This window comes from Hippichthys cyanospilos, chromosome 3 (genome assembly GCF_059441005.1).
Source record: "Hippichthys cyanospilos isolate Australia breed blue-spotted pipefish chromosome 3, RoL_Hcya_1.0, whole genome shotgun sequence".
In the NCBI taxonomy this organism is placed as follows: Eukaryota; Metazoa; Chordata; class Actinopteri; order Syngnathiformes; family Syngnathidae; genus Hippichthys; species Hippichthys cyanospilos.
In genome coordinates this window covers 3639654-3658093 of record NC_142371.1, presented here as the reverse complement: position 1 = coordinate 3658093, position 18440 = coordinate 3639654, and the positions used below count along the sequence as shown (strand labels likewise).

Here is an 18440-nt window from a genome sequence, read left to right as displayed (position 1 = left end):
AGTTTGCACAAGTAGCAGTGGGCCGTCTCGCCGCGCGTTCTCCGAAACTGCGTGCTTGTGTCACTGTCAACCAGTGGGGAATAGATGAGCTGCACTCTCCAAAACTTCCCTGGCTGGATGTCACGGGGCGACTTCAAAACCACCTCTCTCGCGCATTTAAAAGTGGACTAAAAAAAAAAAAAAAAAAAAAAGAAAAGAAAAAGAAAATCCAAAACAGCTTGATGATGAACACCTGCGCCTTTTTATTGATTCTCGCCGTTCAGATCTACGCCGATGGCCTCGAGGGACCGACAGGTAAGATTCGATGTTCGTTGGAGCGTTTTTGGTGGAGTTGTGAACTTTGTGCATATGGATAAAACTACTGAGGGCAAACGAGAAGCGAGTTCGGCGGGCATGCCACCCAATAACTTCGTGCTCTGGTGCTCCGCAGCGTGCAGTTTAACGCCTTTTGCCCGCGATTATTGAATCACTTGGAACCGTTATATCTATAAGCTTATTCTCTACGTCTAGAATGCACTCAACTCTCTTAAAGTGAAAAACAACTTTTCGTCGAGACATTGAAGGTTATATATGGCGAAGCTCCCATTTCCCTAAACAACGCATCATCTTTGTGCCGGGTATCGTCGCTCAGTTTACAAGGTGTTTCTTACTCATTGTAAAAGATATAAAAGTTTAATTTCACTGCAGTCCGTAAGGTCTGATAAACAGTTATGGCACCCTGCGTGCCATTTAAAGACTAAAAGCAGCAGTTACTGCTGCTGGTTCTTTATTCTCCCATTTATCATCATGGGAATGTGTTTTCCCTTTAAATTCTCGCCTTCTGTTTTATTTTATGTTGTTTGGAGCTCGAAATACAAACCAGGCGATTTGAAAAATATTGCCCTGTGCGATCCTGTATTTTTCCTCAAAGGAAAAACATTTGCGGTATCATAAAAAAATCACGAATGGGATTGCTCAGGTTGAAGTATCACACCACATAACACTTTTTTTCTTTGTATAAAATTCTGCACGGATGATATGAACCAAACATAATCAATTATTATAAGATTTTAGTGTAAGGGGGAGAAAACCATGCATGCTATGTATTTTGCCGCACTCTTGTCTTGCACTGTTCTTGAACCCGTGTTTTCCCTGCAAAATACTGTTCTGTGTATGTTGTGGCTGTATATTTCTACTTAAGTTCAAGTTATTATTTAACTTCTTGTTCATGATTAATATTTCACTGATGGTTAGATCTGGTTTGTATTATTTGAGAGTGATTGAACTTGGGTTGTCCAAACTTAAGGGATATGATCCAAAATGGGTCGCGGGACACTTTTTTTTTGGGGTCACCAATTGTCTGAGGAAAATGGAGTAAGCTTGGGTCACCATATGTTGGTTTTCGAAAAGAGGACGTGGAATGGGAGGGGGGTACATGTGTATTGTTTTAGAGATATGTTTTGGTATGTGTGTGTATGTGCTTGCGGGTGATCAAATTTAACTTGTATTCGATTGTTGTGTTAATTTTGAATTTTTTCCATAAAAATAGTTGGGTCCCTGTAGTGAGACATTGCAAATTTTTTTTTTTTGAGGATGTGGATTAGTTTTTGGTGGCTGCACACAAGCATCATTTATTTGCCGTCTGCCGACACGGTATACGTATATATGACTCTCTGTCACCAAAGTTTGTCCAGTGTGCCGAGAACCTTGTCAAAAGTTAGCGAAACATTGGTAGTTGTGCATGAGCATTTGCATGGAACAGAACCAACCTCCCAATATTGAGTGTTTTCAAATTGTATAAGTGTGTCATATAGGGAATAGGAAAGTCTGCAATTAATTAGGCCTTCTGAAAAGGTAGATCCTACAGATCCCATAAAATCATGGTCAAACACTACTTATGACTGAATGAAACCCCTCCGCTTACTTCCTTGTTTCTGTATACTTCCTTGATACAAATATACCGACCGCAAATAGGTGAATTTTTTTCAGCGAATAACAGAAGATAGGTTCAAAGTAAAAATCTGCACATGCTGGACTGCAAATAAACAAAGCTTCACTGAAATTCTTTATACTTGGGCATTTTGGTTCCAAATAACCTTTATTAAGAAATTGCAGAACAGTTTTAAATTGTTGGGAAAAAAAAAAAAAAACAACACATGGATTTTAACTTGGCAGGCATGGAATGTGTTAAATTATTCACAGCCTGCCCCGTGGAATGGATCACTGGAGACTATAGCCCATCCAGTGGCAGTGAACGAGTTAAGGGCTGCTATGCCAAAACAACAATGATCTCAATTAGCAGAAATCTCAATGAAACGTTTCATCACCTTGTCAAAATTCAAAACGATAGCTATTACATCATCATCCAAATAAGAGTGTAAAAATACAGCTTTAGGCCTTGTCTACAGTACACGTAACCAAGGGCACTTTAACCCTGCATACCCCCCTTCATGCGTAAAAAAACCCTCCGTCCACATGGCTTTGTTGTTTTTTTTTTTGGGGGGGGGTGCTGCTACACAAATCCGCATAATAGTCCGGTTTTATTAATTTACAAGCATGCCAAGCCACTAGGTGGGAGTAGTGTCACCAAATTTTGTCCAGTGAAAAAGAAATTCCGTCTCATAACTTCACTGGCGTCGGCGTCTTTGGTTGGAAATAGAGTCAAGCGTTGATGGAAATTTCCGGTTTATGCTTGCTACACGCAAACGTGGATCCGGAGGCTTTGTCAAATCTCCACTTTTGCCGGAGTTTTGGAGACCTTTTTTGATGGAGGGGAAAAAAAAACAACGCCCTAGCATGTATAAAGGGTAGGGCAAACGCTAGATATTTACCGCCAGTTTGCAAAAATGTAGAACAAAGAATTCTACGTGAAGACTAGGCCTTCAGAATAACCATTACACTAATTGACGTGACGTTATCTAATGATGAGCAATGGGCAGATGGAACAGAGAAGTTTTACCAAACTATACATGACATAATTGTTGTTTTGTTTGTTTACTGGTGTGTTGCAATCTTGCCGTGTGCACTTTTCCCACCCCATTAACTGTAGCTTACATGGCCGGCCCCTCCCCCGCCCCCCTACTCCCCGCTCTCCGTTTCCCCTCATGCTTCTTGTCATTCTCTCCCATATCCTACATGGTGTGTGAATGCAACCTTGACTCCCACACTCCACTGGGCGTCTCATTTGATTAACACAGTGTTGCACGAAGACCACACCTTCACCTTGGATGCTGACTAACAGTTGAGCCTTGGCACTCCATTGGGGATTGTTCGCCTTTTTTTTTTCCACTCGATCAAATCCATGTTTTTCATAACTTTGCTTGCTGCACTCGGTTGCACCTGTCAGTGTGGTGGAAGATAAATTATCAGCGGCTTTTGAAATATTAAGTCTCCGCGATGCCTGGCTGATTATAGGCACATTGATAAGAGGAAAAATATCTTCCTTATATAAAACAAAAGAAAACGTCTCTGGCTCAAAGGAATTCCACTTTGTCTTGATGTTTTCCAAGTACGCTCTCATTTTTACTCCTCCTTTTTCTCCAGTTGAAATAGAATACATGTTCACTTACCAGCTGTCCAATGCCGTCAATAAGTATTTAAATGATCCACTTTCTCACTCTGCAGTTTAATCTAACCCTCTGAAGTTGACTCCAATCTATTCTGCTGGGTGCTGGCTCTCTCCTGATTTGGATTTTTTATATATATATATATATATATATATATATATATATATATATATATATAATTTTTTTTTGACCAGAGTTTAATCATACCAGTGCTTAATACAATATATCTAAATGGGACAAATAAATCGTCCTTTGATTATGCCAAATGGACATATCAGTGAAATGTACAGTGAGGAGGGAAGACTTTGATTCAAGAGTTGCTTTTTCCCTAACCCAAAAGTTCTTGAAAAGAAAAACATTAATAGTTAAAAGACGTGCAAAAGGAAAGACAATTTTTTATCATTGCGCACCACATGTACATCCAAAAATACAAATACATTTTAGTTTCAACCCATGGCGGGAAAAAAACCCATAAAAAGACTGATACATAATAGGTGAGGACTGTTTTTTTCTACTTTGTATTTAATTGCTACTGCTGGCATGAAGTAAATAACATGCAAATAAATAGGTCATTTTTTGTGAACTTTTGGTGGTTTTCATGGTAGACACTAGCCTTAAAGAAAAAAATCTTCAGGAAATGTCTTTGTAATAATGTTTGTGGCCTCACTGTTCAGATCACAGCATCGTGATGTTGCCTAAGGAATATGAATTAAGCAAATACATACATAAATCAATCTATAAATCCACGCATTTTTATTCGTATCAGGTGGTGGCCATTTTGTCACTTGCTGTCACCTCAAAATAGAAACAGTTGCTCACAGTTCAGGTAACAAGTGGCAACCAATCACAGCTCAGCTTGCAAACGACATATGACCAGATTCAGAAAACAGGTGACAGCAAGTCGCATAATGGTTTCCATAACTGTGGTCAGACTTTAAGATAGGTCTTTATTTCATTTTTATTTGTGCTTATTTCAGAATATAACCGAGAAGCGAGCTTTCAAGTTTGTCTCATTAAATCGGGATGCACAATAATCAATGTTAAGCAACATAAAAGCAGCAGTAGTGGGGGTCAATGTAGGACCCCCTGCATGAAGAGATCATTAGTGTATGGGCTTAAAGCAGTGATCCGTGCACCATGTAGACAGACGCAAGACTCTAAAGAGATTAATGTGGACGAAATGCAGCCTCTATTTTGAGAACCACCTTTAACATTGCAATGTTTGTAACGTGGAAATAGGCTTTCTTTCTTTTTTTTTTCCTTTTTTTAAATCGCCGCAGGTATACTTTTTGCACCATTCATCAAAGCACGTCAGCCATTTGTACCTGTTACACTCATGTTCTCAAGAGTCCATTATGTGTCTGCTATAATGGGCATCTAATTGATGGAGAGTGGGTGGATTTATTAACATTCCAGTTGGGGGGGAAAGTCCCTATTTTGTTCAAAAGAAAAATGCCCCAAAATGGCAGTGAATCCATGATGTGGAAGTTTTCCCTGCAGGAACCAGGCCACCATCTGTGGATAGGAGGGTGGGTGGGGGGGACTGGGCCGGTCAGACTGTCTCCTCCTAAAAAAAAGGTTGGTTGGGTTCCATCTTTGTGGGCAGTAATTCAAAGAGCAGATGGAAAACTTTGCAAAAAGGAGGGTGGGATGCTCAAGGGGAGATGGTAAGAGAAAGAGAAGTAAAAGGAGAGAGAGGTATGTTAGGACTTAGATGGAAAGATTGTTTTGTTTTCAAGCAAGGCCCCTGACAGACTTGCGGTGGCGTGTGCGTCCTCGGCATTAATGTGTGTGATTAAACCGACCGCTGATGAGAGGTCTCATTGTCTCGGCAGCCTGTCTCTTTTGCTTCGTTGTCGGATCTATTGTGTGTGGACAAGAGCCTGCCTTTGGCTTGAAGACATTTTGCATGCCAAATTCCATGAGATGCGCACTTCATCACTGCAGGCTTCCTGACATCTCCAGTTTGCTGTAACGCTCTTTAGCTACTCGCACGGATAGGAATTAGAATTAAGCTGTTAAAGATTTTGCTCTGATTGGATGATAAATCATGTGCATGATGGGGACTATGAAGCAAATGACGTGTGCTTTAGAACATGGTGCATATTTAAACACATTTATTTCCGTTTTTTTCCATTCAGATTTGCTCTCGAGTTGGCAATTTTTGGCCTTTTTTTTTTTTTTTTTTTTTTTTACGAATGGGAATCACAAATCACACTCAAACTATGTCCATCTGTTTTTCCTGACAATAATGATAACATTATAGTGCAGTTGATTGTGTGCTTATTGAAATTTTGGAAAATCAATAGCATTTGATGTAATGTAAGCAAAGAATGATACAAAATATTTTTATAGTTCAAAATATAAGCATGTTAACCTATATAAATGTCTTTAGTTTTATTATTATTGATTTGGTGGGATGTTTGTGTATTGAAAAACACCTTGTTGAGTATATTTCCTGAATATTTTCCCCAAATTACTCACAATTGACTCACATTTTACACAGATCTCATCAACAGGATCGGACGGGCAGATACAGTGGACCCACTGTTTACGACACCCCTGCCTCACGTTTTTTTTTTCACTTCACGACGTGGACTGCGACTTTTTTCCCTATTTATGACATTTTTTCACCTTACGACATCAAAAACAACTTCTCAAACATGGCGGTCAGTTTGCGTGCGTGACTGCCAGGCGCACTGCGCTCATACATCACTAGACGCGTCACTGCCTACGTCACTACAATGCTGGTCTGCTATTGGTCAGCGTCGCAGCGTCACTAAGATGTTGGTCTGCTATTGGTTGCGTCAGGGTTTCAAGATGGCAACATGCTAAAGATTTGACTATCATATTTATTGTGCATATTAGCGCTTAATTAAAACTTTAATTGGCTAGCCATGGGTCCCAAGATTGCTAGTGATGTTAAAGGGAGAAGTAAGAAGATGATTAGTATGATAATGAAAGTGGAGTTAATCAAGAAATACGAAGAAGGCTCGGCAAGGCTAGGCTACCCTCCCTAGAGAAAATGACTTGTCACATTACTCAAATGTAATTAAATCCTTTATATATTTTTTATGTATGATGTTATTTAATTGTGTATATGTATATTATATATAAGTAGAACTTACTATACTATTTTATTACCAACTTTTAATAGGTGTATACAATTTTGATGTTTTTACCTGGGATTTTACTCGCGTTAGCTAATTAACATTGGTTTCTGTTGCCCGGCATACGACGGTTTCCTCTTACGATCCCAACTGCGGAACGGACTAATTTTGTATAGCAGTATTTTGTATAGCTGTACTTGGCAAACTCGCTGATTGTATTGGCTACATAACCCTGATCCTGCAAAGCCTTTATTGATATTATACATTCATAATTTTCTGTTTTGGTGTTGTTACTGTGCTTCACTGAGGCATAGATCCTTCAGGTGTTACAGCACCACCATTTTTCAAATGTGTTTTTCCAGTCAGCTAATATGTCTTCATGTGGACACTTTGTGTGGATGGAAAATTAATACAAATATCTAAAATATACACTGGTATATGGGCGCAAGAAAAGAGAGTCGAAGGGAGAAAAAAACAGGTTGTTGCCTTTGAGGCCAGATCACTTTGACCATGAATCTTTGTTCCAGTTATACCCAGGCCATATTTAATGACCTGTGCTGCAGCTCTACCAGCAGCTCTCAGAAGAACTACCCAGAGGTGCAAGTGCATTGACGGGGAATGGTTATATTTCTTTGACATATCTTTTAGGCGTTGATTGAATGCTTGGAGAAGTCTTCGGGAATGGCAGTTGTGAAATAAAAAGTCGAATGTTTTTCTTTAGAGAAAAGTTAAATCACCTTGAAAGTGTTGTCAATGAGGAAATTTTCAAGACGATAGCCCACTTATGCACCACAAAGGATTCTATTTATCGCCTTATGTACTTAGAGGAGGCGATTCAACTTTTATTCTTTCATTTTCCATTTTTTTTTCCTTCTTCTGGTCTTTTGTCTCAAATCCTCCGATCTGCTTTACTAGCGTATACTGTACTTTATAGTTTGAAACATGCCCTTAGAAGAATATACTGTACATGGAATGAGTAACATGCTGCATTCAAATGTGGTAACGGTGCTTTTGTGTGTTGTTCGATGTTTCCATAAATGACAAATCTTTGCCTTTGAGCGAAATTATCCAAGCTGGAAAGTTTGAATACTCCGATATCGACATGGCCGCCACTATGCACTCCTGAGGGTGACACCTTCCAGCGCCCTGGAAGAGACGCTAGCTACACTGACAGATTGACAGTCTTTGGGCTTGCTTGAGTAGTCCCCTCCTCACTCCAGCAGAAGAATCAGCAGCTCTTCAGCTTCCCTGGCCAAGCTTATAAATGTGATATTGATCTTTCAGCAAGTCAATTTGACTTGCATTTGATCAAGTGCCATTCTGTCTTTGGAGGCTGAGTTTGACGCAAGAGGCCGAATTAGGCACCCATCCGTCACTTTCATGGCATATTTGTAGATGTAGCCACACAAATAAAGTAGGCCGTAGACTACATGCACAACAGCCTTCTGCCTTCCACTTTTGTGTTGTCAAGCAGCCTACTAGTTTGGTGTTTTATTGTTTTTTTTCAACTGCGCAGTTGACATAAACATTTTTCCCCAATTCAAGATGCTACAATATAATTAGTGGTGTGAAGAGATTAAAAAAAATGATTAAGATCCCACATGTATTTGTACTTTAGTGCATGGTGAAACTACAGTTGGGAACTTGTACCCTGAACTTTTCTAGTTACTAGTTACTTTTGCTTAACCCATAATCTACTCTTACTAGTCTTTTCCATACTTCTGCTTAATTACAAGTGTAACTACTTTTTGCACTTTTGTACAGTTAAGTACAATTAAGTCAGTACTTTTTTTTTTTTTTAATTGTTCAAGGAGAACCAGTACTTCAAGCCTTATCATTGGTACAGTATTTGTACTTTTACCTAAATAAATATAATCTGAGCACATTTGCTACGTTTGTACTTTTGTAGTTAAATACATTTACCTTTACAGAAGTGCATTTTACCACAGTCTTGACTCTTCTCAGTACTTGTACGGAACTCACTGCAAGTGACAGCCGTAGATGTCAAAAACCAATTTTTACTGAGCTGGCAGTGTGGTTGAGTTAAAAAAATATGCGTCGTTTCATATGTTTACGTGTAATGTAGTTTGAGGACTCACCACACTTTTTGTGTGCATTGTTTTAAAAACTGTCATCACTTGACATTTTCTCATAAAGCAAAACTGTAACCCCCCCCCAAAAAAAAAAAAAAAAATCACATGGTAACATGTCTTGAGTGTAGTTTTGCCTAAGGAGGCTGTCTACAATACAACTTGAGCTACAAAAATATAAATCTTTGCGGCGACAGCACCATTATACTCATTATCACTTAAAAGCCCATGCTTTAATTGAGTGATGGTCATGGAAATCTATCACTGTACACAGATGGCTCAGTGTTTACACACCAGCGAGCGTACGACACACAATCTTGCTCACAGATGTGTAATTATCCAACAAAGAAATAAGCCCGGCTGTTTCCTGTTCCACCTCCCTCAGGTGGCGAGTCGCAGACTGCCAAAAGTGGGTCTTGTGAGACCGATGCTTCAGGCGCTGCTCCTTATCCCAACCCCAAGGAGAAAAGGCGTTTTATATTTAGCCACCGCATTCACTGTGCGGTTTTTTACCTTCCCCTGGAGCCAACACATTTACAACCACATTCCTCAGGCCGTCTGCCTGTAGTGACACGAGTAACGAATGTCCAGGTCAAGCGAGTCAGAGTTGAGGATGAGGGGCCGGATTGCAGTGTAAGGAATTGAGCAGTTGCTGGGCTATTCTCTGAATGTGATAGACTCAGTGAAATCTGAACTGCTGACACCCCTGCTAAGTCAAAACACTCTCTTCAGGACATGCTTTTCCACGGTGGCTTGATGGATGTAGTTTTTTTTTTTTTTTTTTTTTTTGTCTTGGTGTCACAAAACTCTCCAGGGGAAGTGGTATTTCTGGTTTGACGAGTCCCTTTCTGGAAAAGAAATTTCCTCAGAGGGACCCATCCATGAACCCAAACACTTATCACTCTGATGTATCTCAGCCTCATTAGACGGACACTTTCCCATAAACTTTATTAGGACAGTGGAAATTGAAACACATTAAAGTATAACAGAGCATGGCTAATGTCTCGTGTGGTGATTTAAAACTGCGCCGCGTTTGAAGGCTTCACAGCGTGAAATCGTACTGACTTTTTATAAAATGCCCTCTCTACCTTGCATTAATCATCCCAGCTCGCAGTTGACTGGCCCGCATTTTGCATTTCCTGCGCAGCAGCAGTGCTGCAACGCGCTGGTGACGGCCGCCGCTGCTTCAGATGGGTTACGGCGGGGTCACGGCAGCTGTAGAAGCAAGCACAGGTGCCAGCTGTCGGTGATTTTCGAACCTGTTGAGCACAATTTTGATTTAAAGTCAATGTCATTAACAAGGCGTTGTTTACAGACCCTTTTTACGGGGAGGGCAGCATTAACGAGACCGCCAATGAGTTCATCCCGAGGCCATGAAAGTTTTATTTTCACATAAGCGATGTGAATGTTGCTCGCACTTTCATCATTTCTATGTTGTGGAAATTCAAACTGTGTTCTGTTAGTTCTTTTTGTCATCCCGATTCTGCAGGGGAATTTATTTGGATCCTCATTTGAATGTAAAGAGAGATTTAGAAATATAGAGCAGTGATTCCCAACCTTTTTTTCAATGTTGTACTATTTTTCCAGCCTAGATAGTGCAAAGCATTTATAGATAATAAAAAAAAAAGAAGATAAATTGTATACCATTGTCATAATTTTTTTCTCCCTGGCTCGTCGTCAGGAAAATTGTGTCACTAATGACAATGCACATTCGAACGAAAGGGAAAATAAATGAACACATGAAGCCATACTTTCTGGCAACAGAATCCCTATAACGCTAAGGCAGTTTCTTCATGTTCCAATTTGCTCTTAATTTGAAAATGAGTAAACGTAATCCTCATGGCATTAAAAAGAGTCATGTTCAATTCACTTATTCCTGTGGAAACCCAATTAAAATCTGACATATCCCATGTTTTGCCTTCATGTACCCTCAGGGGTACCTCATTTGAGAACCACTGATATACAGTATCGAGATATTTTTTTTTTTTTGCAAGTTTTTTTCCTAACCCCAAGTTGGCTTGGAACTTGAAATCAATTGACAGTGGAACAAAACGTGTTGAGGAACACTTTGGGTCTTTGCTTTGTTCTGACTCAGGTGTTAAAGCGAGACAGAAGAAAAGCAACACCTATTGATTTCTCAAACACGGCCTGTCACCGTAGCGCGATTGTCTTCCCCCTCTTGAAGCTCCCCTTTCGATCCGATGTGACCTCCCATCACAACCGTCCTCACATTGATACGCTTTACACAGGGGAACTCTGCAGTTTCTTTTTTTCACACCCTCACTCATGTTACACTTTAAAAACATTATAAAAAATTGCAGACACCAAGTTCCTTTCTCTTTTACTGTCTATACATAAATATATACATACATAAATACATAAATAATGTAAATAAATACCTGGGATTGAATGTCTGGTGTATGACATAGAGTGAGCCTTTTGGATTTGAGATTCTGTATCACCTATTTTCAGACGCTCTTTACCCTATTATATAAACGACAGATGGGTGGATGGATGGATGGATGAATGAATGGATACTTACTGAAAGTACCTGGGATTGAAAGTCTGGACTATATAAAGATGTATAAATACATCTTTGGGATTGAATGAGTTAAAAGTGTATTGCTATGGCTCTGTTTTGTTCATTACTTGTCACATAGTCTAATTGCTAAACTACTGTACTGTGTGTCTAATGTACTACTTGCATGCCATTAACATGCAGCTCTCAACTCCACAGGGGTGCTCCTGAGAGAGAGCACAAATACAGTATATATATACCCTTTATGCTCATTTTACTGTCATGTTGCTTAGAAACAGGGGCGACACAATTCCGCATAGCGCGGCTGCATAGCGTTGATGTTAAATAAAGTGTGAGATCCAGATAGGTGAACTGCTGTGTCTTCCTGAGACTTAAGTAGCATTTCTCACTGGGGCCTCTGACCTAAAGCCTTCTTGCTCCCTGTGTGCAAGAGATTGCTCAGTTATTTGAGAAATAGCTTTTCAGACCTTTGTTTTCCCATGTCCTGCTAACATGACCTGGGCCGCCGACCGAAGCGAAGATACTGAAGACCATGGTAGTGGAGGATTTTACAGGAGCATTCAGGCGGTGCGGCTAGAAGCCTGAAATGGATGAAACTTATCTTTACAAAAAGCTTATTTTTTTTCCTATTTTCTGATGATTCCAACAATTCTCATGTTTCATGAGGCAGAGGGAAAAAGAAATGTTTCAAAAGTGCTGACGCCACGACTGTAACGTGAGCCTCAGGCTGCCAAGGTCTTCCCAAGGGGGGATTCTTGAGTGTCTGTACTGTTTTGGTAATTTCATGTTAATGGCAAACTTTTATAGAATGGGCCGGAAAGGCTAATATGAATGGGGAAACCTTACAGCCTCTATGCCCTGTGTAGCCAAAGGCTGTGAGCTTGGCCAAATGTATTGCAGTAGCACAAAGCCAGAAATATACAAGAATGTTCCAGGGGGACTATGGGGTTGTTGTTATTTAAAAAAAACAAAAACAAAACAACTCGATAGCAGATGATTGCTTGGGCGTGGGTGTGTATGTGTGCACTCCCACTGTTGCTTTCATGTGTATTTTCTTTACTTGAAGGAACATATTGTACACCGTCTTTACCACCTCATTATACATACTGTAATTATTTGTTGGCCATTTTGAACTTTCCAAAATAACAACCGGGGATTAAAACCTGTTGTTTGCCCAGTGTATCTGTATTATGTGAAAGTGCAAATGAGCACGTTTTCCTGGCGTTAAATACATTGCCCCTCTAAGATTAAAAAAAAAAAAAAAAAAAGGATTTGCTTCAACAGCAGTGTTTCCTGCCAGTCAGTAGCCAGGTGCTCGACACGGTGCGAGACCTATGAGCAGGTCGACCCGGCTTACCCTTACCCTTTGTCTATTCCGACAGCCAGCGTAATTAGGAAGCGGCTTAGTTTGGGATTAAGGTTGGAAGTTGGGTGATCACAAGGGACAGGAGAAAAGGCATTAGGAGCATTGTGGTTAAGATAGATATTACTCTACTTAGCACTAGTATCATGTGACAATATCAGGATCCGACCACAGGGCACCGTTGATGCAGAGATTGCTCGCCCAACACTAATAGGCTTTACTGCATATAACCTTGTTTAACCAAACTGTTACACTCCACCTTTCTGCTTTAACCCTCCCTCCCACTACACGCGCAATTCAAACTTGTAGCGTAATTACAAAATAGTAATGTTTTGCTGTATCCCCTCGAGTATTTTAGTAGCGTTCAGACGGCTTTGCCTTACTGGGGCATCTTTGAAACAAAAGAGGAAGGCTGGTTCCTCTCTCTCATGAGTGCACATTTGCTGTTTTCAAAATGTTTCTGTAGAATGTAATTAATGTCCTCATTAACTGAGTGAACGAGCTGTGTATGGCAGAACTAAAAGCCTAAATCCCCCTCGGGTCCTTAGCTTTCTCTACTTTAGGAAAACTGGTGTCTGAAATAGATAGCCTCTGGTCGGTTGAAATTAAGCCTGGTTTCTTTTGTTACAACTTATAAATGTAAGTAGAGCTGCAACGATCAATTGACTAGTAATCGGTTTTATTATCGATCAACAACCATTTTTGATTGTCGATTAATCGTTTTGAGGGCTAGTGTAATTTCTAAGAGTCCAAGTGTGGTATTTCAGCCTCTCACCAGCAAATATTCACCTGTTTCTATTTTCTTCCATGTGAGCAGATGTATTTGTTGTTGAATACAAATAAAACAAGCAAACGTTTGCTTTCTGTTTGAAAGAAAAATCTGCATTTTTTTCTGATTTTATAGACCAAACCAGTAATTTTACATATGTTAGTGCCCTGTCAATTTGAAATAATTTCTTCATTTTGAATAAACTGACGGAAATTCCATTCACTTCATTGAATAATTGATTCATGAATTGATTCTAAACAATCGTTAGTTGCAGCCCCACTTGTAAGCGACATGACGTCTCACAATGTGTGAATTGGACTGAATCTGGTGTATCGTACAATATTTGTCAAAGACTGCTTTCAACACAGCAGGGCAGAAGAAATGAGTATAATAATGTCACACCTGTGCGCCAGGATTGTCGCATTTCCAGAACACCCCACAAAATAGGCTAAAACATCTTCCCTTTAGCAGGCGGTGTAAAAGAGGCTTTTATTTTGACCATATTGAGAACGGGAGAAAGGAATGGTTTTAAGCGCTAATCCCTTCCGAAGGACCAGCCAACCCTGGCACGTCTGAGGTAACGAGGCCAGAACAAATAGCAGACAGGAATGCATTTGTCTGAGTATCCTGGCTTTATTTACTCCTGCCTCCAAAAGCAAGAAGAGGGTGACCCTCCTTGCAGACTTTTTAATTCCTCTCTCCGAGTCTGGGGTGGAAGCAAAGTGTCAAATCCTGTGGATCCGATGGCCGAATCGGTGGTTGTTTGGACAGATACTATAGCAGGCCAGACCACCATTATGGCAAATGAATTAACTAGGTTTTCCCCGCTTAGAGTGATGGTTTTTTTGCTTCACTGGTTTTCTGTTGGCTTGGTCGGTCACATCATCTCTCATTGAATGCTCGGGTCAAGGAAGTGAGGATTTATCCCAGTCCAGTGAATCCCTGTGGCGCCACAAACTCCTGCTGAAGCATTTAAGATTGGTCTGTCTTTCTTCTCAGAGATGTGGAAGAAAGATATTTCTTTATTTGCAATAAATGTCTGCTCCTGCACCAGTGCTTGATATGTGCTGCTAAGAATTAATAGTGGCGGCAGAGTAGGTGAAAGGTGAAGCTGATAGGAGAGGAACCTGTCAGTTTTATTTTCTCATTACACTGGAAACCAGATTTTCAAAATTAAAAAGCATGAAAATGGTAATAAATTCTTACCAGTAACTATTTATAACAGATGTAATTGCTCGTCAATCTGGGAAGCGCCGATGGTGTTATTACTTTAGCTAATGCTAAATGCGATCTTGGCTGACAGTTCAGCAGTGCTAAACGAGTCAATGTTCTCACCATTTTCTAGGGCTGTCACAATAACCAATTTTCAAACAATCATGGTAAACAACATGATCTATTTTTTTGACTGCTGGTTATCCACAAGATTTTTTTTTTTAATGAAAATGAAAACCTTGGCCCAGTAAAGGTTGATTTCCAAGTGATCTAATCAATACCCTCCTAATTAAAAAGCTCAAACGATTAAATCTTAGCCAGGCGTAAACTCTCTGGATCCACTGAAGGTCTTGCTACAGTGACACTGTATGCTCTGTGGAAAGGTAATTTTGGCAATCAAAATCGGTATCTGGTGCTGCTTGCCGGTCTCTTTCCGTTACTGTATCGAGAGAGAAGAAATAGTACGAGTGAACATTGACATATGTAAACAAACGCACATGCAAATGACCATTTATCATGTCCCCATAAAAATATTGTGTCAATTGTCAATCGATATAGTAATTATCATGGCAGACCTAACATTGTTGTTCCAATCTGATATTGATATTGGGTATTCAGAAGGTTTAATTAGTCATCGCAGTTTGTTGCATTTAGTGTTTCTATGATGTGCGTGGTCAATGAATGCACCTCTTGTCAACTGCTGAATGAGAGTGTGTACAATACTTGCCTTCTTTTGCTATAATCAAAAGAATTTACCTATACTGTTATCAGTCATCAAATGCAAGCAATTTCACTCTACTTTAAGCTGACTCAAAACTTACCATTACTTACCTCAAAACTAAACTTTTGCACTAACACACTGTTAGTAATTGCCAGGTCATTTGTGATGTACTGAATTTTATTTATTTATTTTTTTGACATTTAAAAATGTCATTTCTGTTTTTGTATATCTGTACAACTGTATATTTGATCCTACAGTTTTGCATGCAGAATCTTTTTAAATGGATTTTTTGGAGTGTCATTACTGTATCATTAAGATCACATCAGACCCATGATCAAATGATTTTTTTTTTTCCAGCAGGACAGTCTAATGATATCATGTTTATTATCTACAGGTTGCAGAGCCTTGATGGTCAGACTCCTAAAAACAGCTTGAGGTTAGCGTCGGGAAGGAAATCTTTTTTGCAGCAAATAATCAAACATGGCAAAGGCTGGGCCCTATTTGGAGTTTGACATGGCTTAAATACATTTGCATGCCGAAAACATTTCCGTTTCTCTCTTTCCAAACAATTAGTAACACTTTCAGCCTTGAATTTAGCATTGCACTTGAGCAGTTTGTCGTTTATAGGCAATTATCTAGACTAGCGGTTGATTCTCTATGAACAGACAGCATGGAATAAACAATCCTTTGCTTAAAAATGTGTTTAAAGCACCATCTGTTTGAAGGAAATGTTTGTCTTTGTGGCACAGCTGGATGGAGCTGAATCACAGACACTGACATCTGTTGTCTTCACTTTCTTGAAGCAGTTCTGACGCTCCTCCATGTGTGAATTGTTTAATGATACCAGTCAACCCAGTCCTAGAATATCAAAATTGTATAATGCCACAGGCAATATTTATTCGCCCACTGTTCAACATTTGAATTTAGACACAGTAAAATTGTCCCAGTCAAAAGTCTGGAAACACCCACTTAGTCAATATTTTGTTGTTGTTGTTTGCTTTCCATTATTTAACATTTTCCTGAATTGCATACTTATTCTTAAGTCATCAACACTATGATGAAGTATTAATTTAAGTATTTGGTGAAAAATAATGCCCACTGAAAAATAATATCTTTTATCATTGAGATTCTTCAAAATAGAATGTTTTACCCCAGGTAATGGATTTGGTATTTTCTCAGCCAGGTTTATCATGTGTATGATGTAACGTGAAATGACTATCAACTCAGGGCTGAGCATTTGTAGGCGTTAAGATTTTTATTTTTTTTTAATTCTTAAGGGAAAAAAAACTTTTTTGGGGGGAAGGGATTTGAGACTCATTTTACTTGTGGCTTGGTAAAAAATGTCTTTTATCTATTCTTTTTAAACAAAATCCTTTTTATCACATCATGATGTTAAATATAATAGCCACACGAAATGTAACCATATATATATATATATATATATATATATATATATATATATATATATATATATATATATATATATATATATATATATATAATATATATATAATATATATAATATTTATTTATTTTTTTTACATTTTTTTTAAATGCATCCGTGTATAGTATGGGGTGACAAGTTTGGATCCCTTAACATGGGAAACAACCACATCTTATTCATGGTATTTTACGGTATGTGTTGATGTTGTGCTAGACATATTGTAAACAGTAAGAAGCAACAGATGTGCAAAAAATCCTGTTTGTAAATGTTCCCTTTTTCTTCTGGTTTGGATTTCTTTTCAGTGCTCTATTGCTTCCTTTCCGTTTTGAATCTGCGTTTGCTCGACCTCTGAGTCTGGGGCGCTTCTACTGTCTAGAGCATCTCCTGTTTTTTTTGGAAGCTTTCAGTCTTGGAAGACATGGCGCATTCGCATCGGCTCAGAGCGAGCCTGTCTTTGAGTATGCGTTTCTCATTGTCTCCCCTGGCACTCATTAAGGTGCTTGGCGGAGGTGTGTATTTCAGCGACGTGAGGCGAGAATAGGTGGGTGGGAGCGGGTTTTGCGGTTCATACTCGCACGTAGAGGTTAAAAGGCCCCCCGACGGCATCATAATTTCCCAGCCAAGGGCGACCTGAGACGGTAACTTGATTAGCCCGGTCCCGCTGTAGAGATTAACGTGATTATCTTAACCTAGTCTTGATGGCGACAGTGGATGCAAACATTACACCTAGAACTATAGTATGTTTGTACTTTAGGCGCGACGATATCATGCCATGATTATAGTTTGTATTAGATTATAGTGTGCGTGCGTGTTTGTGAGTGTGCATAAAATAGCAAAGGAAGGGCCTCTTGGTACACCTGGAATGCTTGGCTGCACTGTAATTTGCAAAGTGGCTCCTCTCCTGTTAATGAGCTAGGGCTGCTCTTGAAACTCCTTTCTATAATTTGCTTGATGAAAGTCACACACTTCCTTTGTTTAGCGCATGCCCGCACACGTGCATCCAGTCACTCAGCTCCTCTTTGTCCTTTTTAACATTCATGCCACGGTGTGGACGTTTCTCTGCGAATATCCCTCAGCCTATCTATTACAAATTACTTACCTACACGGACTTGCATAGCCACACAGTTGTCCTTTAATTACAGAGAGGGCAAGCAACCTTCGCCTCACACCAATAGATATACGGCACCTCTTGACTTCCTCTTTATTAGGTGACATGTGAGTGACCTGTGGTGCTCTTCGGCCAGGAGCAAGCTGCAGTCAAGGATCATATCCGTCATGTACTACCACATCTTGATGGCTGTTTTCGCAGCCGCATCCTATTCTGAATGTCCTCTGGCCTGTTACGATTTCCAGCTATAGTTGAACATCGCAAGCAAAAATATTAGTTGACATTTCAGTGGACCTTCTTTTCCCCTTGCTTTTTTTTCCCTCTTGTTCCCCTGCATTGTCTAAAAAATGTGGCCATCGAAGCCTGCGAGGCTGGATTTGCAATGCAGATTGGAAGTACCTGATTCATATCTATTGCCCGAATCCAATTTACATCTACTTTGATGTTACGCATATCCGATACCCATGTTGCGTTTATTGAATATCTGTATCAATCTCTATGTGCACATATGTAGACATAATTAATCCGCGCAATTCAAC

At 39.6% G+C, this 18440-nt stretch overlaps 1 protein-coding gene across 3 annotated transcripts in view; it reads left to right on the top strand.

Annotated features, from left to right (window-relative positions):
* LOC148425483 (receptor-type tyrosine-protein phosphatase U) overlaps positions 1–18440 on the top strand; it is a 196495-nt gene continuing 178055 nt past the window's right edge. For all 3 annotated transcript variants that reach the window (XM_088410178.1, XM_088410176.1, XM_088410175.1), the window contains exon 1: positions 1–294. In XM_088410178.1, coding sequence (XP_088266304.1) covers positions 222–294 — 73 coding nt within the window. In that variant the 5' untranslated portion in view covers positions 1–221. The remainder of the gene's footprint in view (positions 295–18440) is intronic.